Source organism: Cydia amplana, chromosome 3 (assembly GCF_948474715.1).
Source record: "Cydia amplana chromosome 3, ilCydAmpl1.1, whole genome shotgun sequence".
In the NCBI taxonomy this organism is placed as follows: Eukaryota; Metazoa; Arthropoda; class Insecta; order Lepidoptera; family Tortricidae; genus Cydia; species Cydia amplana.
In genome coordinates, this window is record NC_086071.1 from 11,804,253 (window position 1) to 11,828,556 (window position 24,304).

The 24,304-nt window shown below is 37.6% G+C and overlaps 3 protein-coding genes across 3 annotated transcripts; 2 read left to right on the forward strand and 1 right to left on the reverse strand.

The window, feature by feature from the left end:
* The first annotated feature begins 1,427 nt into the window (after positions 1-1,427).
* On the forward strand, positions 1,428-8,773 carry LOC134662540 (DNA-(apurinic or apyrimidinic site) endonuclease). Its single transcript, XM_063518799.1, has 6 exons — positions 1,428-1,589; positions 3,608-4,442; positions 5,037-5,195; positions 6,097-6,675; positions 7,185-7,365; positions 8,582-8,773. Exons 1-6 carry the CDS (start codon positions 1,563-1,565, stop codon positions 8,721-8,723), a joined length of 1,923 nt encoding a protein of 640 aa, XP_063374869.1. The 5' UTR covers positions 1,428-1,562; the 3' UTR covers positions 8,724-8,773.
* Positions 8,774-9,562: 789 nt separating this feature from the next.
* LOC134662541 (histone PARylation factor 1) lies at positions 9,563-13,663 on the reverse strand. Its single transcript, XM_063518800.1, has 5 exons — positions 12,989-13,663; positions 12,694-12,842; positions 11,991-12,217; positions 10,577-10,830; positions 9,563-9,660 (listed from the first exon to the last, which is right to left on the reverse strand). The coding sequence occupies exons 1-5, from the start codon at positions 13,622-13,624 to the stop codon at positions 9,598-9,600; spliced, it is 1,329 nt and encodes a 442-aa protein (XP_063374870.1). The 5' UTR covers positions 13,625-13,663; the 3' UTR covers positions 9,563-9,597.
* A 361-nt stretch (positions 13,664-14,024) lies between these two features.
* LOC134662542 (uncharacterized) lies at positions 14,025-24,229 on the forward strand. The gene is made up of 2 exons (XM_063518801.1): positions 14,025-14,445; positions 23,156-24,229. Exon 2 carries the CDS (start codon positions 23,178-23,180, stop codon positions 24,060-24,062), a length of 885 nt encoding a protein of 294 aa, XP_063374871.1. The 5' UTR covers positions 14,025-14,445; positions 23,156-23,177; the 3' UTR covers positions 24,063-24,229.
* Positions 24,230-24,304: the final 75 nt, after the last annotated feature.

Sequence of the window (24,304 nt, forward strand, 5' to 3'; positions counted from 1 at the left end):
CACGGTAAATCAAAATGTTTGAGACTGTATGCAGTAGCTTTTATACTATCGTCCACGTCGGGTTTTAACGCAACGCTTTATAAGCTCTCGTGCTGCGAATGGGGCGATCCAATCCAATACATTCTACGACTCTTCTCTTTCCGCACGGACTCTAGAGTAAGACCAAAGAAAGTCTGCAGCGCTAGATTAAAAGTAGTTTTTAAAAATCAGTATGCGACAACACCACAGAAAATGGATTAAATAGTCTTGATACTTGTGAAATTTCTACCATATTTACCGTCTATGAAAAAATTAAGCTGTATGCACAGCTTAATTTTTATGGTAAAATAAATTTCATTCCAACAATAGATGTCACTATTAATATGTAGACATATACTAATATTGATAAATAATATTGGGAGAATGTGACATTTGGCTTCATCAAAATTAATAAGCTTTTGTAATATCCGCGACGGCGGCGGTAAATAGGTAGGCAGAGGGCCTACCGCGAACACCGAAGTTCTCAATATACGGGCATCTTTCTCTTTTACTCCCATTAAGGCGTAATTAGATTGACAGAGAAATTGCCCGCAATTTGCGAACTAAAGTTTTCGGAAAAACGAAATAAACCATTAAAACAATAAACATATATTAAAAATAAATTTTAGCTTTAACTAGTAGGTACCCATGTCGTGAGCATGGAGGTTGTGGGTTCGAGCTCAAAACCCGGCTAGTACCAATGAGTTTTTCGAAATGTTAAGATCGGTTTTCCTAGGATAGCGATGCCGTCATATAGCGGCCGTCTCCATACTAAATAATACGGCTAAATATGGATGTCGTAGTATTTGTATGGAGACGGCCGCTATATGACGGCACCGCTATCGGAGGAAACCAAAGCTTTAGAGGAAGTTCATAAGTATGCCTATACCTATTAGGTGTGTTCAATTTCCTGTGAAACCTTAGTCTAAACCAATATTAAATTATCTAAGTAGGTACATATGGTGAAGTATTAAGATGTTTCATTCCACTTACCCGTCATCAACTCCAAATTTTGTAAACATTGTCGTTTTTCATCTTGCATCGCCTCGTGCTGACTTTTTACAAGTGTAAAATTATTCGTCATGTGGAAAAGTAACTCCCGCATGCCGGTTTTGTAAGGTTTCACCATGTTTATTCCGTTCATCACAAAACACAACGAATATTTAAACGATTTTGACAAACACATACCATAGTGCATGACGTTTACTGACTGCTAAAAAACATTGCCATATGTAGTTTTTAATTCGCTGTCAAATTATTGCGCTGCAGACTTTCTTTGGTTTGACTCTACCAAGTTTACTTACACGCACTCCAGTTCATGTTCCAAGTGCAATCAATTCTAAATCAATTCGAATCGATAACTCTAAACACACACCAGTACATCACTAGGTGTAATCACCCTTCTGTCATTTTTACCGGAAATTTCACCCGCCGGCCGCCATCCAAATCCATCTTTCGGAAAGACGCACAAGTCCCGCCGTTTTCTTTTTACAACAAGGCTAACAGTTAAATTAAGTGCTTCTTGATTATAAATTAAGAATATAATGGCACCTAGAACTGCAAAAGCCAAGGTACAGTAATAGCAGTGATTTTTATTCTGTAGATTAGACGGATTCCACTTTTATAAACTGGTTAGCTTTGTTAGTGACCATCATTGAAATGCTCGTTTTCTGAAAGTTTCAGTGTTTTAAGTGCCGGTTTTTAACCTAATGGCAGGATGAAGTTTTTTGATTCATTCTTGTCTACCGATCCACTCAATTTGTTGTTGTAATTTATTTATTAACTGATAACGACTTTGCCGCGTGTTGGTGTAAACACCCTTAGCGCCTCTTTTTACGACAAAGCATGCATAAAAATTTATACAAATTTTAACTTTTGCTCTCAACTGACAAGAGATGCATTGAGTGAGTCATCCTCGACTCGTTTTCATTGTTCTTAAATCGTATGAGTCTCACAAATGGTTTTATGGGCGTTCTTTTTGTTCTAATGTTAAATTCGCAGTAGGTATTTCATGTTGTGCGTTTAGTTAGAATCAGAACTGAATGGTTATACACATTATGATTTTTATTTAAAACATTAACCCTTAAATGCATAGTGTTGCCAAATGTCTACAAAGCATTAGACAGCTCACAGATTAAGGGTTAGACAAATTCTATTTGTTCCTGTATATTATTTCAATAGTAAAACTAATAAATTTTCCGAATTATTACATAAATTTACGCAGTATTTTAATTTATAAAAATTACATTTGTTTATGTCGAAATGCCGGAAAACTTGGAAAAACCTGGAAGTTGATGATTTTTAGTATGTGATTTTGGGCAGATTTTTCGGGGTTTGTAATTATTTTATATTTACAAACTTTATCATAGGAACATCATAAATAGTGTTACCTTTCTGATGGCAGTTAAGATTTTTCCTATACCCTTTACTAATAGCTATATATTTCCAAAAATATGATTTAGCCTATGCAACTTTTAACACTGATTTCGCAGTGAAAATCGATGATATATTTTTTTTTACTATTTTTCCTAGAAACGGCAAACAACTATGTGATACATACTATATTAATTTCGGGCAAAAAGAAAAAATCATGCATTTAAGGGTTAAGGAAGGAAATGTTGAAAAAAAAAGTTAGTTTGTTATACAAACCACTATGATCCCATGCTCTATCTATATAGAAATGTTTGTGCTGCCTGTATCTCATTCCCTTAATTCAAACTAGCAATTCGTATTCGGCAATATGGACTTTGCCGAATATGAATATTCGGCTGAACCTTTTCCTCTCAACCCAACCAACCAGGAATGTTTATGAAAAGAAATGGAAACGTCTCAGACCTGATCGCGAAGTACATCCGCGCTAATTAAAGGACACCCTTAAAAAAATTGTTTATTCTGTAAATATTCAGCAGTTTGAACCAAACTATTTGGCTGAATACGAACATTGAAAAATATGCCGAATACGGAATATTTGGACCATCTCTAATTTAAGTTCATAAATTAAACAGTGGTTTCAAAATCTCTCGTGAATTTAGTATTACAAACATAACCATTAACTTCAAATTATTATACGAGCACATGTTCTAGGTGTGGCACTAGCTTTCATCTTACAAATCCATATACATATGCATTTTTTAGTTCATGTTTGAGTCTTTTAGTATATTTTTGCACTGTGACATTTTAGTGAATATACACTTTTTTGTACTGTTAATTAAATGACAAATAAAAACCAGCCAAATGTATGTTGAGGCATTCACAATAATAAATTATATGGTACATTTGTGTAAAATGTACCCCATACATATTTTTAATTTATATTAACAGTAAAAGTTTTCTTTCATCCCTTTGTATGGTCATAAATGTCCCCTTGAATCAGCATATCTTCAATTTAACATCTGCTTGTTTTTAGAATAAAATATATAATTATTATGTTACTCTAGATATTTTTTATATTCTAACTAATGAATAACATTTTAATTGAGTGGGTATAGCATTCAGTATGTCACTCGTATATTACCTTATACAAAATAACAGTACATTAAACAATAATAATTATAGCTAAACTGATAAAAATAAATTAAAAATTTTGCAGAAAACATCAAACACAAAAATTGCAGAAAATGAAGTACCTAAAAAAGGCAGAGGAAAAACAAAAACTGTGGAAGAGCCAGAGACAGATGTTGTAGAAACTGAGGTGGTGGGTGATCTTCCTGTCATAGATAAGAAAACCAAACGCGCCAAAAAGGGTGAGGTTGAAGCCAATGGACAAGAGGAAACAAATGGAGTTACAGAGGAAAAAGCCCCTCAGGCCAAAAAGGGTAGAAAGAAGAAGACTGACACCCCAGAAGAAAGTAATGGTGTGGATGCTGATGAGGATAAAACTCACTCTAACAATGAATCTGAAGCACAATCAGAGAGTAATGGGCCAGCAGAAGAAGTGCCTGCATCTGGAGGAAGGGGTAAAAAGAAGCCAGCAAAAAAAGAGGCGGCTAGCAAACCCAAAACGGAACCAAAGTCAGCAAGAGGTAAAAAAGACACAAAGCAAGAGACTGAAAGTGAAGATAAAGAAGAAGGAAGTGAAGATCTAGTCAAGCCCGCAGCCAAGAGCAGAGGCCGCAAAGCTGCACAAAAAACGAACAAGGAATCTGTACCACAGGAAAAGGGGGAACCAGATGATGAGATCAAGGAGTCCCCCAAAAAAGAAGGAAGAAAGAGAGGACAGACAAAACCTACTAAAGAAAACACTCCGGAAAATGAGCAAGGTGAGCAGGATGTTGAAGACATACCTGCTGAGGAACCTAAGAAAAAAGAACCTAAAGGCAGAAAAAATAATGCAAAAAAGACAGCAAAAACAGAAGATGAAGAAGAGGAGACTAAACCAGAACCTGCTTCTAAAAAAAGAAAAGTTGCAAAAAAAGATGGAAAAGGTATTTTTTTTATTTATTGCTACGTTTTATTTAGCACCAAAGTGATGCCATCATAAATATAGCCATAGTTATTGGCATACAAAGCACTATTTTTTTATAACTTCTTCGTAATCGCAGCTAAATAGAACCCAGAGCCAACAAACTTGAGAAAGACATGTACTTCTATTTCATTTCACAGCATTTTCATTAAAATAGATTTGATAGGCATAGAGCTGGACAAACTCAGGCAATATTACACAATGAAATGCTTTGTCTATGTTTGCAAAAGTCAAACATTGCCACATAAATGACATTTTCATTCACATTATATTCTAATTGGACATTTCTATAGCCTTTTTATCATAGATCATTGAAAAGTTGTCTGAAAATTATTTGCGTTCAACATTAACCCTACGCCGAGTCAGACGACGCTACGGAGCCACGCTGTAGTCGCCCAAATCTAATATTTAGTTAATTTCATTTTTATGTATATTGTTTTTCTTTGTGTCTTTTCTTTTATATTTTGTAGTTTCACAGTGCCTTGGTTTTATACTGTAATGCTGTGTTACTTATTCTATCAATAAATAAATAAATAAATTAACATTTTTATGTCAGATGACGTGAAAGATGAGGTGGCTGAAGAAGTTACCGCCGAGCCAAAACCTGCAAAGGGCAAACGAGGCCAGAAGAAGGACGCCCCCGTCGAGGCCGAGGAACCCGCCGAGGCCGGCGACACGGCCAACAAACGACGCCGCAAGGCCGCTGACGAAAAGGGTAACTAAATACCGTTATGTTGTTAATTATGCCCGATTTAATTATTTTGTGTTTAATATTACTCTGGAACATGTTTTATTAATAAATGGTTTTTCAAATATTATTATTTTGAATGCTTTTATTTATCTATCATCCCCTTTAAAAATAATTATTGGATTGAACGCTGCCAAACGAGAATAACACAAGGAAAGCTTTTCTAGCTATATATAGTTTCATAATAACTTACAATAATTAAGGCCTGTAGTTAATTACTAACCAAAGGAGCGGTTTCTGGGGGCTACTTCTTAAGAATATACATCTTGTATAAATATGGTTTATGTTTGGCAAGTATTAAACTTGGTATATTTGGTTTACTTAGATAACACTTATTACTACTCATACAGTAAGCGGCTAAACGACACGATACATTGCTTAACAGTTTAGCGCCACAAATAATCAAAGAACCAGCATCAGTAACTTAATAAGCTAACGTCTACCCTTTGACCGCCACAAGTTGTAGACGTCGGCTACAGCCCAGCCCATTATGTGCATCCGTGTTGGCCGAAACGTTTATCCGTTTAAACGTTTGTCCGTTACGGTTTACGGTTCATTTTTTTACTGGTTAATTGCAATTAACGTTCGGCCAACACTGATGTGCATTCCGACGAGGTTCACGAGACGTCGCGCACAATAGGTGTGGCGTTCAAAGGATTAAGATTCATTGATATAAACAGCTCATTAAATAAGCAACAATATTTAGGTACCCAAATTTAACAAAAGACAATATGGGATGGAATATAATTAGAACCCGCAGACCATTGTGAGGATTAGGAGCTATTTATAACTTGACTGCCAACCAATTGACAAACAGAATATTTTTTGCTGAGTAACACTTTACCTAGATTTCATATTCATTTTCCAGTATCGTCCGAAGACAAAAAAAGTAAAGCCCCACTCAAAAACAAATCCTCAACTAATTATGAGGATATAGATTTTTCGAATTCATCAAAGACCGTGCAAGGTAAAGAGTGGAATCTAAAAATATCCAGCTGGAACGTCGACGGAATACGAGCTTGGTTGAATAAAGGGGGTCTCGACTACATAAAATACGAGAAGCCCGATATACTGTGTCTACAAGAGACTAAGTGTGCTAAAGACAAGCTCCCAGATGAGATAGCTAATTTGCCAGGATACCACGCCTATTGGCAAGGGAGTGACACGGAAGGCTACGCGGGGGTTGGGATCTACACGACGAAGCTGGCTATAAGCGTCCAGTACGGGCTGGGTAACGAAGAATTGGACGCCGATGGGCGCATGATCACAGCCGAGTACGAACAGTTCTACCTCATCTGCACGTACGTGCCCAACGCGGGCCGGAAACTTGTCACGTTACCCAAGAGACTGCAGTGGAACGACGAGTTCCGCAAGTATGTTAAAGCGCTTAACGAGAAAAAACCTGTCATAATTTGCGGTGACATGAACGTTGCACACAATGAAATTGGTGAGTAACTTACATCAAATGTAGATTTTAGACTTTAAAATGACCCTCTGGCGGTTTAGCATGAGTTGCGTTCTCGCGCGCGACTTCAAGTATGGAGTCGCGCGGATGCATGCATGGTCTGCTGATAAAGTTAAAAGGAGACTAGTGCTATAGTTATTTAACCTTTTCGACGCCGTGTCAAACACAAAAGCTGTCACGCTGACGCCACGTCACCGAAGTGTCGAAACTGAAATTGAACTTTATGCATATGCACGTAGGTCTATGTTGTTCTGTGGTCTGTGACCGATTAATCGGTCTTTGGCGGTGAACCTACGGTTCGGATATATCGGTCATTGGCGTCCAAAAGGTTAAAAGGCTCTCAGTAAATCTTTGCCAGGAGCTTCGAGTTTTTAACTCCATATATTTATTTAAAACCTGGAATTATATCTCAAAATCTCCTGTCCTCTGGTCCTCCAAAATCTGGTTGAGCCCTGCACGTTCAAACTTAACTATTTAGTGACCGGTTTCAGATCTCGCGAATCCCAAGGCAAATAAGAGGAATGCCGGCTTCACGCCGGAGGAGCGCGCCGGCATGACCGACCTGCTCGGCGACGGGTTCGTCGACTCGTACCGGCATCTCCGGCCTGACGACACGGGCGCCTACACCTTTTGGACCTATATGTCGAACGCCAGGGCGAAGAATGTTGGATGGTATAGTTTGTAGCTTTCTAATAGACCCCGAAGGCTAATCCTATTGTCTATTGTTAAGAAAACCCGCTCGTGCCACGTGCCACAACCACCTGCATAAAAATCGGTACTTCGGTTACTGAGTGCCGGCGAGTCGAACGCTACAGAACCAGTCTAAAATGTGTCATCGAGATGCGTAACAAAGGCGCGTTATCGGAGAGCGCACCTACACTGGTTTTTTGAGCGTTGGACTAGCCCGCGCTCAGGTGCCAAATAGAATAATTAGGACCCTTTTTTGCAGGTAAGTAGCACGTGCGGTTTTACTGAACAATAGACAATAGGATAAGCCTTCGGGGTCTACTAGAAAGCTACAAACTATAACTGATGTTGATTACTTTAAACTAGTTTAAACTAAGATGCGTTAAATGTGTATAGGGCCCAATACATTCCACGACTCTTCTCTTTCCGAACAGACTCTACTATATTATCTTTTAAAAAAGGGTGCTAACTGGTGCACGGGGTTCCTCAGGTCAATTTCGTAGGACAAATAGATGGGCGATAGAGCGTCGCCATTCCGATCGGTCTTGCACTCGAGCTCACTCAATCTTCTCAATGTATCCGACAACAACAATATGTATATCTCATTCTATTTTTGGCACTTAATATTTTAGTTGATTGAAGTTCGATTTTAGTTTCCCGGAACTCAATATTGAAGATTTTCTTGAGTGTATTAAAAAAAATCGATAAATTAAGCTCGGTATACCAATAACTCATAAGTCACATAGGTAACAGACAGTAACATGTATTTCAAACAAAATGAATTCACTCCATCTATCCCCAAAAGGACCAAAAGGATTTACGCAAGGTGTTGACTTGATTCACGCATTATTTATGAACTTGGTATCCAGCTTCAAATGCAAATCCGGATTTATCATTTTTTGACCTTGTATGAAGTCGAAATCGTGCCCCCAGTTTTTTACACTCTCAGGGGATACTTTTTGGCACGGTAATAAGGGGATCATTAGGTAATGATTTACTCGTCAGCAAGCCAACTGCTATTCAAGTGTGGTATCATCAAATGCACACTTCACGACGGTCGAAGTAGACTCGTCGAGTCTTGCCGTTTTTGAGCATCTGATAACTACTTATATTCAATTTCATCATTGGTGGAGTTTATTGCAGGTTAGCCAGGTTAAAAGCAGCTATAGACTCTAAAGTAGGTAAATGAATTTTGTTTCAGGCGACTGGACTACTTCTTGCTGTCGGAAAGGTTACTACCATCCCTGTGCGACAACGTCATACGGAGCGAAGTGTATGGCAGCGACCACTGCCCCATCACTCTCTTCTTGCACATGACCAGTGCTGACAAACCTAAGGAATAAATTTACTTCCAATATAAGTGGGTGGATCAACTTTTAGGCTGGTTTTAGTGTCACGTGGACCGTCCGTGCGGATCGCTCCGCACCGTCAAATTGTATGAGAAAGCTGTCCACGCGGACGGTCGTCCGCGCGGACCCGTCAGCTTTACTCTAATACGCTCCCTGAACTTAATACATATTGGTCCGGTGCGGAGCGATCCGCACGGACGGTCCGCGTGACACTAAAACCAGCCTTATTGTTGTTATTCTGTCCCGTCAGCCAGACAAAAATAGTAGCATACTTTGCTGGATGAAATACGTTCTACTAAGATGCTAAATATACTTACGAGGAAAGGGGACGATCGATTCTCCATACAAACGTAATCCTCTTTTTCCTCCCTGGATATTGGCATTATGGGAAATATTTTTACAGAATTTTATGTATTTTTGTCATAAATGCCCGACCGTTTGATTTTTTAATTATTATAAAACTTTAGAGCGATAAACAGGTTTCATACAAATTTCTCGCTAACTCTTATCTCGCTGTATCTTTTGGTGTATTATCGCTCCGTCGTTCACGGACTGCCATAAAAATATGTTTAGTTATTTTAAATACCACGAAACCAGGGGTTTTAAAGTGGCCATAACGAATGACTAGAAAAAGCTGATTCACCTAAGTGCAAACAGCAACATTTATTATATTTTTTGACATTTTTGTTTAATTTTTGGTTGTTTTTTTGTTGTATACCTAAACTAAAGGATGTTTCGACGAAATAAAATGTTTCAATTTAAAAAAATTTTTTTACTCCTTAAAAAATAGAACAGTTACACTCTAAAAAAATCACTTAATTTAATAAAATAACATTACCTGAGTTATCAAAATTTCACAAATGTGTTGCTATGATTTACCAATACTGAGAATAGACATATCTGATCCTTTGCGACGACATTTTAGGTGAGCCTGTAACCAAGGTTATTAAGATGAGTAATGTTTCCATAACACACGTTTGGATATAGGAATTAGTATATACTTAAAAAGAGGCAAATAAAATATCGTAGTATAAAACGTTGCATAAGTGCATATCTATCTAATACCTTTAAACGAGCAATTCTTGTTTATTTATATATTTATTTATATATATATATTTTTTTTTCAGGGATCTCGGAAACGGCTCTAACGATTTCGATGAAATTTGCTATATCGATCTAGCTAGGTCTTATCTCTGGGAAAACGCGCATTTTCGAGTTTTTATATGTTTTCCGAGCGAAGCTCGGTCACCCAGATATTTAATATTTATTTACGATACAAGTGCGGAAAAGAGAAAATTCGAACCGAGTAGCGATAATTTAAAAAAGAATTACCTATTCGCACGTGTATCGTACAATGTTTTACAGTGCATATGGCCCTTTAAACGGAAAGTGTTTATGTACTGTAAAGAATGCAACTCTTTATTTCAATGTGTACTTTCAATCTTGATCTACCACTATCACAGCTGCTTCCTGTAGACAGGCAGTCTGCTTCTTTTGCTACCTACTATTTTGGACGAAGTATTTTTCTTTGGAGTAGTCTTTGCTGATTACATAAAATTATTAGAGATTCCACGAATATTCGGCAACTATTCGGTATTCGGCCACTTTGCCGAATATTCGGTATTCGGCCAAAACCACTATTCGGGGCATCTCTAAAAATTATTGTACTAAGAAAGGGGTTGGCCAGTTTAGTAGTACAGGTTTCCCTGACAATGCTACCAATAGTCTCAAATTCACCTTTGTCTTTAAATTTTATGATTTGGATGATATGGTCGAAAAACCTATGCTGCCGTGGCGCCATCTATAAAAAACAATGACACTATTTGTCAGGCCGTGACGTAACCTACCTGGATTATCGTCCCAAACTTCGCCCGGTTGAGCAAAGAGTAAACAGAGCAGAGGCTGTTCAGCGCACTTGCCTCCAGCTCCTTCAGTCCTGAACAGAACATGTCAATCCCGACTTCAAGACCCGTGCCAAAGTCGCACTCGTCCACAGCGATGTTGGCGTATGTTATAACTGGCTGCAACTCTGACAGTATCTTATCCTTGTCGTCTTGAGATTTAGCTTCTGCCAGTTTTGAAAAAAGTTTCTTGAGATTTGCTGTAATAAATTGAAGTAAATATATTTATATTTGCAGCATGTTATTTTACTTATTAATTAAAACAATTGGAGAACAATTTGAAATAAATATGAAACTAGGAAAAAATATGCCAGAACCAAATGAAATGACAAACTGTTTCACAAAAATTCAAAACTTTTCTCATACATAAATGTTACTACTCAGTGGATGAGGACGAGTTGATGATGATGAAACGTAGTTAACTTAGTCATAGTCACACTATATCAAAAATCTGACGGCTCCTGTGTTGCCCTCTACACAGGGTGGATTTTCTTTTTGGGTCAGTGAGGGCAGCTACCAGATCCTACAGCAATGTCTTCATACAGTATTATGGTCCTTAAATGTAACAGGACTGATTGGCCAGATAGAAAAATGTGAATTAAATTTCATGTTTTCTCCATAGTAAATGTATGGAAAAAGTTTTCTTTAATTTGTTGCTTTTTAGTACATTACCGTAAGTTGACCCCAAAGAAACTATTGATACTGGATAGGAATGGAATTGATTGGCATACAAAAATAGCATATGAAAAATAAAAGTTTTTTATTTGAATACAAATTGTCAATTACTGGGATTAGTTGCCAAGCGGACCCCAGGCTCCCATGAGCCGTGGCAAAATGCCGGGATAACGCGAGAAAGATGATGATTTGAATACAAATTGTATGGGAAAAGTTTTCCTCGATTTGTGGCTTTTCTAGCCGGAATTTTTTTTTTGGTTCCATACAAGCTTTTGATCCTTAATAGGAAAGGGATCGATTGGCATCAAAAAAAAAGTTTGACAAAAATGACCTTTTTCTCGCACCCTGTATGTTTTTGCCAAAATCTGTAAAAGCCAATCTTCATTAATTTGAAATCGAGGGAAGGTCTTCTTAGACCGTTTTCTCGTAGCAGCACGGGATCTGGTAGCTGCCCTCACTGACCCAAAAAGAAAATCCACCCTGTATAGTTCATGCTCCCTACCTATCGCGGCGAATACGCGGTGATACTATGAGTGTTGAACACTCAGTGTTCACATCGGCAGCTGGAGAGTAGTGAGGCGGGCGGGCGAGGGCACCGCGCGCCTATTTACGCAGCTGTTGAAGCGGGACAGAAAGTGAGACAGCGCATTCTGCTCCGGCCATTGGAGGTGTGAGAATGTCTTACCATCTGATTCCGCCAACCGCCTGTAGCCTAACTGCGTCTTCTTTTCATATGGCACCATGATGCCCGCACCATGCAGTGTCTTGGCTACGCTCAGGTTGGTTCTTCTTTTGGCATTGTATTCTTCTATTGAATAGTTATGCTTCTCTGCCCAGGATTTAACCTTATCCATCATCTTCTTGTACGTCATGGCAGTGAAGGGAGACTTCTTTTGATGTTCAAGGTATAGACTGCAAGTGCAATTAATCTATGTATAGTAAGTATATGTAGATTCTATATTAAATAATTGTTATTATATATTCAAAAGAAACTGTCTCTCTGTACTTTTGGTTACCTTTTTTTTTACTATTTGTATGGAGGGAGGAGAAATTGGATAGACCAACTACTTTTTGTTCTGCATAGACAGTAATTTATTGAAATATATATATTTAATATTATTTTTTATGATGTAATTTAAACAGTAACAACTAACAATATGGGTTCTTATAAAATTGACTGTATCCTTACACAACATAAGTTGTGTAGTGTAATAAATAAATCTAAAATATTACATATAATTTGTTTTCTTCTTATTGTCATTCTGAATTTTATTATACTTATTGTTTTTTTTTATGGAAAAGGCCAAGCGACTTTTAGGGTCAATGCTTTTTTCCTAAGATTTTCTATAGGAAGTTGGAAACAATGATTATTATAAAGTGCTACTTACTAAACTGCCCCAAAGATATTGCTGGCATAGGGTGTAATATGACAACCCTTAGAAGAGTCATTGTGAGCGAGAAACACTGGTTCGGCTGATGGGTCGTCCCGGAAGTAACCTATGTGAAACTCACTCTTGTCCTTAGACTTTAAGACAGCCTGTAACATAATGCCGGATAATAGGACACTTGCTGTTATTATTCTACATGAAATTCAAAAATCAAAAACATTAAAAAAGGTAAAAAACACAACACAACCAGTACACTAACACAACAACAAACAGTAAAAAAGATTGACATAGTTACCTGAAATTCTGGTGGATCGTAAAAGAATCTCCAATGTATCAAGTATAAGTCTTTATTCTCCACGACTGGTAACTTTCCTAACAACAACTCATATGGCCCAATCAGTTGTAAATTAACACTAGATAATAATTTCTCCATATCATTCTCTTCTTTCAAGCACTCAAAGAATTTGAAGAAGTCGTCTGGCATCTCAACCAAGAAAAGCTCCTTGTATTTACTTTGTTCCGTTGTACTTTCATGATAGGTTAGGTCTTTTGGAATTTGGTTGATAATATCTGTAAAGCTCTCTTCAACATGGCATTGTGTAGTTTCATTTTCACAAGGAATTGGTACCTCTGACTTACCAGGATCGTTCTTATTAGGTATACTACTTGTCTCGTCCTCAGATGCTTTATGGCGTTTGCTGTGTTTCTCAGCATTTTGTGGAGGGTCTTCGCCAGACTCAGCTTTCATAGTTTCCCTGGTATAAGGCGAGAAGCGCTTGTTGCCACCTCTATGAGTGTCCACTTTGTACTTCGGATTAGCAGGCGGATGCTTATATTTGATGTGATGGTCTGGATTTTTCTGATAACATGTTTCCCCATACCTACAAATTGATCTAGGGTCTTGAACATAAGCTTGCCACTCGTCAGACATGTTTCCACTAGTAAATTAAAAAAAAATCTGTCTTTTATGTATCAGAGGGCCTACCGCGAACCACGTTCGACGTGTTACCTCCCTGTCACACTTACGTACGAATTTACAAGTGCGACAGGGAGGCAACACGTCGAACGTGGTTCGCGGTAGGCGCTCAGTTGGTCCCCATTGGTTTCGTTCGTTTTGATTCCGAAGGCGCCGACCCCGCCGCCGCGCAACATTGAGTCAGCTGTTGACAGTGACAGAATGACAGATTGTGGGAAACAAAATTAAGAACGTGTTTATCAGGATCTCAAACGGTCCAAACCTAGTGTTGCCAGTATATTTACGTACTATATGCACCATAGACCTAAATATTTCAGCGAAAAAATATTTTCCGTTCTCGTCACCTCACTATTGACTTGACAGACATTTGGTTCATGAATTTTCAGTGCTCAGATTTTGTCAGTGTCATTTAAGGCTCGCAATTTCTTCTAAAGATTTGGCGAGGTAGCCTTGAAGAAATCAGTTTTATGTGTTTGAATTTTCTAATGCCCCGTTGGTGTAAGATTATTCATTCGAGATAGTTTATTTTGATCTTGAAATGGTTACAATATGTAAATATTTCCACTCATGTAAACCTGTCAAGTATTTTCGTTTTCACGATTAAAGTAATGCGAATTGTCAAAGGAAACTGTGCATAATGTAGTTAAACCCTAGAAGTTTTTACTGGATGGGTGGTTGACTTTTATTACATTTTACCAAGGACATGTACATAATAAATCATCGTCACTCACGCCATTCGTCAATATCTGCGAGCTCCAGAACATGCTCTCCTGCTGGTAAATATTTTAATAATATGTTTTGCTTATGACTAAATGCTTGTTTATATGTTCGTGCATGTTCAACTTCGCATGATTTTTAATTATAATTGCAATTATTATCCTACCCACTTACCACTCTACTGCATGCAATATTTGCTTATAATCGCTAAAATTAATTATTATATTGAATAGAAGACAAATAACAAGATATATAACACATATATCTTATTCCATGTATAATAATCAATGATAAACTATATGTTTATAAAACAGAAATAATACCTACTAAATTAACTAAAAATATCTACCTATATATCAATGATTCCAGTAGCTTAAGTTCTAAAGCTTGGGGTGTTAATCTCACAAAAAAAAGGAATTTTCTATTCTAATAACGAAATAGTTCAAAAATGTATGTCTTCTACCGATGTTATTTTGCATGTAAGATGTTTGTTTGATTTGTTTCTACATTAACAGTAGAAAATCTTAAGCGAAAAAATAACTACCTATGTTACGTGCATTATTTTAGTTAATTTTATAACGTTTTCACGTGGTACGCTATTATGTATCTTTAATAATAATACATTTAATTAAAACAAATGCACATTAAAATTTTGATAACAAATACATAAGCATCACGTTTCAAAAATGTAATAAAAATATCGACGAATCCGGGTTCAAAATTTAACGGATATCCGAATTGCAGACCCTATTTACGAGTATATATTATATTCTAATTATAAATAATTCTTATTGGTTTTTCTTATTTGCTTTAGAGTTACCACCGTATTTTTCCTTATTTATCGTATTATATAGCTTAGAATCTAATATAAACATAATCTAAGCCTTAGATTATGTTCATATCATGTTAAATCTGACGTGAAGTGAATCTTATAAAAATAGGTATTTAAGTACGATGAAAACTATGCTGATTTGTTCTCTTTTGCACTGCGTGTGTGTAAGATACCTAAGTTTCCTTTGTTTCACGGCGCTTTACGTTACGAGTGAGAGCGGTTCACTTATTTAATGTCGTATACAACGTAGACATTACTAGTTTATCTATATTATTAAGCTCCGGAATGGACCCTTGAAAGTAACGGAAATAAAAAAACACGGTGTATAGAAATGACGTACATATCATGCTCAAATCCGTTCATGGAATTGTTTGCAAAGAATAATTACAACGCTCAAAAAAATCTCTCGCTCGGTTTTGATACTAGAACACTAATACATAAGTCAACTCAGAAAAGTATCTTCTTATTCATTCGTAGTCAATGGCTTAACACGCGACTTAACCCTTCTATAATATTCCCCGTAGTACATTTGATGACGTCACGAAACGTTTGTTAGTATCGCTATTTGGAATTTTGTGTTTTCTTTGTTTCGTAGCTCTGCTCATTTGATGTTAGAGGAATTATATATATATATAACTATTACATTTAATATTACCACCTAGTAGGTACGGTATTTAATGTATTCATGTGGACATATTTTATTGGCTTTATGTATTGTAGGTATCTTTAAGTTAAGCATATTTTGTTCGTATAACAGTTTAAAGAGAGAAATTTACAGGATCATTACTGGATTGCCACAATCATACCTCTTTATTGAAAAGAGCTCGGTATTAAAAAGAGTCAATCCCAGCCCTAGTAGCACGGTCGCATTTTTATCATTTATCACCATGCCTGTCACGTTCTAACAAGTATGTAAGTGCGAAAGTGACGGGCTTAGTGATAGTGGATAAAAAATGGATCCGTGCTGAGCCCGCAGTACTTACGATAGTTACGATCTAGAATAAATCGGGAACTCAGGCTGGCCTCCACTCTACATGTAGTAATACAAGGACCTTGGCCTCGGGAACAAAAGGGCCTCGTCTCGTACCGCTTCTACTGAGTGCATGAAAGTGGCGCCGCTCTGGTGGCTTTGAAAATCATTACTTATTTAACTATTGACATCTGTCAAACTGTTGAAATTGTATAAAAATGTAGTCCCACGATAATTTACATTGTTTTCACTGCTAGCAATGTCATCACTTTTTGAACATGAACTTTATCCATAGACCATAACATAACCAATATTGAATCCGCAATTGATGCGTTGAATACGTTATCATAAAACTTGAAAATAAAGAGTAGCTAAGTTCAAAATATATTTTTCATTTCATTGCCAGTATAAAAAGGTTTACGTATACATACAGGGTGGAACGTCACGAAAGACCTTCCCGGAAATATAGCGTAGTTTAAGTGATATAGAATAGATTAGTAAGGGCCAGAATCATGAATTAAATAAAAATGAAAAACAACAAATTCACTACTTTTTAACTGTGGTGATAACCCTATACCATAGTGTGGTTAGATTAAGGAATCGTTGTTGGGAAAACTCGGCGATTATCAACGTTTATTTCCGAGCGTTGACGTAATCACACTAATGCACTGAATGCACTTAAATTCATGATATAAGTGCGAAAATATTAATATCAATTAAGATCTTTATTAGTTTTAACCATATCTAACACTATCTTCACATTAACATACGGCGTTCAAATGTTCCTCCACCTCTTACAATGCATGATACAGCCCGTGCCCGAGTAAGAGGTAGTGTAGGCATTAACCTTTGGATTCCGTTCGAAATACCGCATTCGTTCTTCTTTCTTAGTCTAGCCGCCAGTTGATCAACACATCATTCACGTTCGTTGGTCATTCCGAGCTTGTTCGTGCTACAATGGGCTGATTATAAGCAATCGAAATGTCGACCAAAAGCACGTAAAATCGTCCTACGCCCAGTCTGATGCGTCCTACGCCCAGATATGTTTGTGTATTTATAAGAATCATAGTTGCATGTCGCGTATAATAACAGCAAATTTAAATAATCACGAGCTTCTAACAAAAGCATTTTTAGTTGAAGAATATGACATTAGGTAAAATGACAATTTCATTCAAGTGTAAAACTTCTTGTCGATTTCCAACCACGCAAAGAGGTTCGTTAGTCATCAAAAATGTAGTTATTTCAACGTATTTAATAATTCGCAAGCACGTTTTAAACCAAATAAAAACCAAGGACAAGCTATTGCATGAAATTATTCCTTCTCAACCAGGGCACAGTTTCAATACACTAGGAAATAACTGTGTGAAATTTAGCTATAAAACCTTTTTATCGGGCTAAGTAAAGCCGGCCACACACACTAGGTTATAACCGATGGTTATGCCTGCACAGTTTACTTGTGCAGGCATAACTGAACGTGTGTATGACATGACTCCTTGCCTGCGCAAGCAAACTCCTTGCCTGCGCAAGCAAAATTGAAAATATCAAAATTTATATTTTTTGCCTGTCGGTTGTGCTTGCGCACTTCGCTTGCGCAGGCATAACTGAACGTGTGTGGCTGGCAGGCTTGATAGGCTTCAGTTATCCAGTGATTGCCGAGGGGATAGGTCGCAAGTCACTGTGCAACAATGTCGTCTCGCAAACGAAATGCAATTGTAGAGGATTTTTAGTAGATTTTTAGGGTTCCGTAACCAAAGGGTAAAACGGGACTCTATTACTAAGACTCCACTGTCCGTCCGTCCGTCTGTCACTAGGCTGTATCTCATGAACTATGCTAGTTAGACTGTTGAAATGTTCTCAGATGATCTATTTCTGTTGCCTCTAGTACAACAAATACTAAAAAACCGGCCAAGTGCGAGTCGGAGTGGGGCTCCCATGTTTTTTTTTCCGTTTTTATAGATAATGGTACGGTACCCTTCGTGCGCGAGTCCCACTCGCACATGGCCAGTGTTATTATTTTTTAAGTGTGGAGTGGATTCATGGTTTGTATGCGTGTATGGCTGACGAAATATAAACCTAATAGCGCTATTGCGTCTACGACAACCACCGCTACCGGTGCCATGATGGTTTGAACTGAGAGTTTGTGCAGGTTTGTCGTTACGTGTGTGTGCCCTATGGAACTCGGTCGTGCCTGTTGGTTTTGCTTGCACAAGCAAAACCGACACGCAAAACCTAGTGTGTGTGGCCAGCTTAAGGGAAACAGATTTTTTTTATGATGAAAGAGGTTACGATATCATCTTGAATTGTTTATGCCCGATTGACTTTCTTTTGGGTGGTTGTCAGTGGTTGTCAGATGTCACTACTCGATCTGTATGTTGTGGTTAGTATTACATATTAATATTAGGGAATAACACAAGATCTCCATCCAAAAATTTAACAAATAAAGCCACAAAGATAATCGTCTCGACAAATCCTGAAACGATTCTTACCGGCATTGCAGGCAGGCGCAGGAATGGAAAAACAAATTAACATAATATTCTGTCGTCTAACGATTGTTTACAAGTAAGTTCATTGACCCTATCACCTGTTAGGGTTAGAACAAAGTAGTTTTTGGCATGAATGTTTAAAAGGCCATAATTTAGAAACGGTTGCCCATATTAACCTAGTTTCTATGGAGAAAATATAGAGCTAAGGCTAAACTATCTCCCATTTCCGGAAAGGTCCGTCGTCAAATTCCACGCTGTATAATACAAATTTGTTAAGCGCTCGGTAAATGTATTGAAATAAGTACGTAGCTGCTATCATGTTATTCCTTTATTAAAGATCGAGTACTTCACCTGCGCCCCTATATTTAGACTCATTGTGTGTTATGCGATAAATATCAATCAACTTTAAACCCGCATGCCACGCTGAGCGGAGGCACGGTGGTGTTATAATTAAACTACATATAACTAATTAGACTTTTTGCATACCTCAGCTTAAACAATGCTCTTATAGGTCTAGCGCTTAAAGTAGACGGTTGGTAAGGAGGGATTGTGGTTGATTTTATGTTTTGGTTGTAGGTTTAGCAGTGTACAACTAATTTGTATTTTATTGAGTTAAATAATTAATTACCAAAGGATTTCCTTCCAAAGCAGACTCGCCTATTCCTTTCTAAAAGTCATCAATGTCGTAATGCAATTACCATACCAACCACCTGTCTTAAATGGTAAAACAAAACAGCATGAAGGCGAATGCGCTTTGAATCGAGATATAATAATCTTGAAATATTTTTGAAGTACATATTCAACTATCCATACACAAAAGTAGAACCAGCACGGTTATTTTAGGAAGCACTTGTCTGACTGGTCCCACATAAAAAATAGTTTATGCTTTGGTAAACATTAAATAAATTTATTTGTCGGCTGTAACTAAATATTAAAGAATCTTTAAGTACCTATCATTAAGGACAACAGTAAAATTAGGTACCATTAAAGTAAAGGTTTATAGGTATTTACTGAGAAATGGACGTGTAATAACGGAAGAAAATGATAGTAAATGAAATATCTGTTCTCTGTCCGGGGACATTTTTGGCACGCAACTCTTAAATTATAGTACATACCTTAATTAGTATTATAGCAATTCTGATTTTTTATACAGAAAAATTCAATTGGACAACATATATACAAGTATGTCGACGGATACCATAGTTTTTATTTATTATAATTACTTCATCGTCATTTTCCTCGCAGTTTTCCCAGCTTTTTGCCACGGCTCATGTGAGCCTAGAGTCCGCTTGGCAACTAATCCCAAATATTTACATAGGCTCTAGTTTTTACGAAAGCGACTACCAGCTTCCAGCAGGCCTTATTGAGATTTAATATTATTGCTTCGTTTTTTGTAAATTAAATAAATGTTATTAATGTTTAATAGGAATAAAAACATTATGTTGCCTTCTTCAGTACCTTACATTTGCGAGGGTGTCTATTTTGTAATAAATGTCGTTTACTTATTTCGTATTTCACTTCATCCTGATCTGTCTGAGGGACAGGATTGATAAGAATTTTGAGAAGTCTAGTAGATTGAAAAGGGAATTTAATCCTGGCATGGGTAGGGTAGGGTATAATATATGACTAAGCCACAGACTAGTACGATACGTGGCCGCGTCCCAGTTACGTCGAGCTGCGCTCTCTGTTAAACGGAAATGGCCTAGCGACAACATTGTTGTTCGATCTTTCGCTAAGGTATCTATTCTAGAAACCCTCGCTTTTATTGCACTTTATATGGAAATGCAACGTTGAATACGTCAATAGGATATGATCAATCAATCAATTTTTGTGTATTATGGCTCCATCAGGGTTTGATGATTCCGCGAGTGTCGAGGTTGGATAACTAACACACGGCCAGTATGATAAAGATCGTCGGTGATGTATAGACGGTGTTCGGTAGAGTATCCATCCACCCTACGTCAATATGATAAAAATGAAGCCGCTTAAAAGCTTTTTGACATGTCAGATTCCCAATTTGGTTATCTTAAAAGCATTGGCAGTTGTTGGACACAATAGTGACAACGTAAACACTCATTTGAATCTATTGGAATTGGAATAGTGTCAGTCAACTCCTCCATCGCCGCTACGAGTATAAGGTTGTGAGACTGGGAGGGTCAGACTCGGACAACTATTTGTAAACTTTTTTCATTTTAGTTGAATATTCTGTTGATGTGTATGCAAACGTCTATCTATATTTAACATACGTACTTGTTTGTGGGGAGTATCATTGCAATTCAAGTTTTATGCGTATAAGCTTGTGTCGCCTAAGAGTTATCCTTCCTACGGGTTAAATGTTAAATAATATCATTATGTCGAATCTTTCTATACGCATAATCCGTACAAGAGCGTTTCTTTTATTTTTTGCCATTTTTTATATATTTTGACCTTTTTTGCCACTTTTGTGTATTTAACATACCTACGTACTTCTTTGTGGGGAGTATCATTGCAAATATTACAATAAAAAATTTATGCGTATAAGCTTGTGTCGCCTAAGAGTTATATCCGTCCTACGGGTTAAATGTTATAATATCATTGTGTCAAATCTTTCTATATACACATAATCCGTACAAATATTTGTAAATTACCTAAAATTTAGTTTTCATATAAATATTTACTTTTCTGGTAGCGGGTTGGTTTTGTAAGGGGTCACAGTTCGAACCTAACCCACTTCTTTGGTAGCAATTTGGTTCTGTAATGGTCGCAGTTACAACGTAACCAACCCACTATTCTCCTAGCAGTTCGGTTCTGTGAAGATCACAGTTCTAACTTCTAACCTAACCCACTTTTCTGTTTGCAGATCGGTTTTGTATGGGTCACGCTTCTAACCTAACCTACTTTTGTGGTAGCAATTCGGTTCTGTAAAGGTCGCAGTTCTAACCTAACCTACTTTTGTGGTAGCAATTCGGTTCTGTAAAGGTCGCAGTTCTAACCTAACCTACTTTTGTGGTAGCAATTCGGTTCTGTAAAGGTCGCAGTTCTAACCTTACCCACTTTTCTGGTACCAATTCGGTTCTGTAGGGGTTACAGTTCTAACCGAACTGAACCCACTTTTCTGGTAACAGTTTAGTTCTGAAAGGGTCGCAGTTCTAATCCACTTTTCTGGTAACAGTCCGGTTCTATAAAGGTCACGGTTCTAATCTAACCTAACCCATTTTTCTGGTAGCAGTTCAATTTATTCACAGTTCCAACCTAACCCACTTCTCTAGTATCAGTTCATATCTATGATCTGTGAGGATCGCAATTCTAACCTAATGGCTCCTCTACACGATGGCCCAGCGCTGCGCCAGCGAGATGACCTTGTGGTGGTTGGAACGCAACTACACGATGGCGACATTCAGTTGTGATCTGACCGGTTTCCAAGATGGACGTGGAAGCATTAGCCGTTGCAGCAATTTATCTATACGCCACGTACCAATATTATCATCAAGTAATTTAAAAAAAATGGCGTAGAAGCTGCAAGAGTTTTTTGAAGATACCTACTTCCCGAAAAAAATAGAATGTTAGATTTTTTCAAATAATAAATTAAATTAAATATCTTTTTTTAATTTCATGGTACCTTATAATTTGCTTAAATTATTTTAGTGCATAATTATAATTTTTAATTAATTTTGTTACTAGCTTACCAACATAGCTGTGCAAATTGTACAATGTAGGTACTTACTATATATAGTTAGATATGTATTTCTACTATTTCTACATGCATTGAGATCACCCTAACCCACACTGAATATTATTTTTTATCTCCCATGTTTCAAGAGATTTATATAAAAAAAACTATATATTTTTGTAAACTAGATAAGTGTAGCTTTACGACTATATTTTTTGTTTTGAGATTTCTGTTATACTTTAAAAAAAATGGTAATTATAAAAAAAAAATATATACTTTTTTTAGTCTTTTCTACTTTATTCATTTTTTTGTTAGAAAGTGCATTGTTTTTGTTCTAAAAATAGATTCCTCGTCCTTAATTTATCCGAAAATGATATATCACATGCCCTAATACTGCTTTAATTGAAGCGCGGCAGCGTCGAATATATTGGACCAATATGTTGGGCCATCGTGTAGAGGAACCATAAACTACTTTTCTGAAGGCATTTTGGTACTGTAAGGGTTGCCATTAGTATTTTAATCATTTTAATGTTAGGATTTGTAGAAACTTTTATTATTTTTATTATAATGACATTAATGACTTTTATGCGAAGTAGCGTTATGCCAACTGTGTTATGTCATGTAAAAATATGACAACCATTGTTATGCGAAAAAGAGGGCTCCCTACTTAGATACATCCATAACTCATCAGGAACAATTATTTGTGATACAAATAAATGCCCTAACCGGGATTCGACCCGGCACTTCTAAAACTAAGTACTTACTCAAATCCTAGCATTTACTATTTGTACGAATAATGTAATTTTAAACACAGTGGTACCTATTTTGTTCGCAGGCGATGAACACCTGACCAAACCATGGAGAATCGTGGTGGATGGAGTCATGGCGTATCAGGTGCTGCTGGAAATGTTACGGATGATTCACAGGTGGATCACGATCGAGTACGGAAGGAGTTTTACGCCACCTACGACGTCATGACGGGTGTGCGCATAGCCGCTACACTTGGCGGCTTTTTCGCATTAATGGTTTTTTTGATCGTCTACAAAAGCCGAAGTAAATCGGTGAAGGCTTTAAATGATCCAAAACTCGTCGAGCTTGCTGAAGCCGTTGTTGCTGAAGAACAAGCAGTTGAAGAAGAAAGACAACTTACAGCTGCTCTCGAAGAAGCACTATCAGAGCGAGCGCGGTCCCGTCCTTCCATTGGCGAAGAGCCACCTTGGCCACGGACCGCACGTTTTGCATCGTATGGCGGTGGCTATGGTAGTTTATTGACACCCCCACGACGGCTTTCTACAGCCCGTGGCGAGTCTCTGCCTGGATCCGCGTTACGATTCGCAGAGCGTCGCGCATCTGGAGGGCCACGCGACCGTCGGCTTAGTTCGGTCACTTGCTCCAGCTCCGGAAGTTCATATCTAGAACGACGGGGTTCTTCAGTGGTCTGTGCATTGCCGGAAAGGCGTTTGTCGCCTTGCCCAAGCGAGCGCCTAGCCCCGTTGGCGTCAGTCGGTAGCGTAGGAACGTCCTACGCTGTGGAATGTGAATTAGTGTCAGTTGGTGCGGACTCCGTATTCGCTGAGGACGATGACTCCACCGATGATGAGGTGGAACAGTTTTCGACTGACAGCGGTGGAGGTGAGCACGGCGTAGGCGCGGTAGGCGGCGAGAGCACGGAGCTCTCATGCCGACCTGCGCCGCCGCTTCGCATTGACCGGGTGTCACAGTCGCGGGAAACGTTGTTTTAGTCGCCGTCGTAACTCGTTGGCCGTTGATGTTACTCTCACATTAAAATATCGACTTTTCAAAAAAGGTTTAGTATAATGTGGTTTTTTAAACATATCACGCAGATCTTGTAAATTTTGACATATCATTTTAAATTGACCAAATGGGGACAAAGTTGTCTCAATAAATATATATAATATGGAAAAGGTTTCTATTAGTATGGGTGTATATGTTTTATATGAACCTAACGGGTCTGTCATGATTG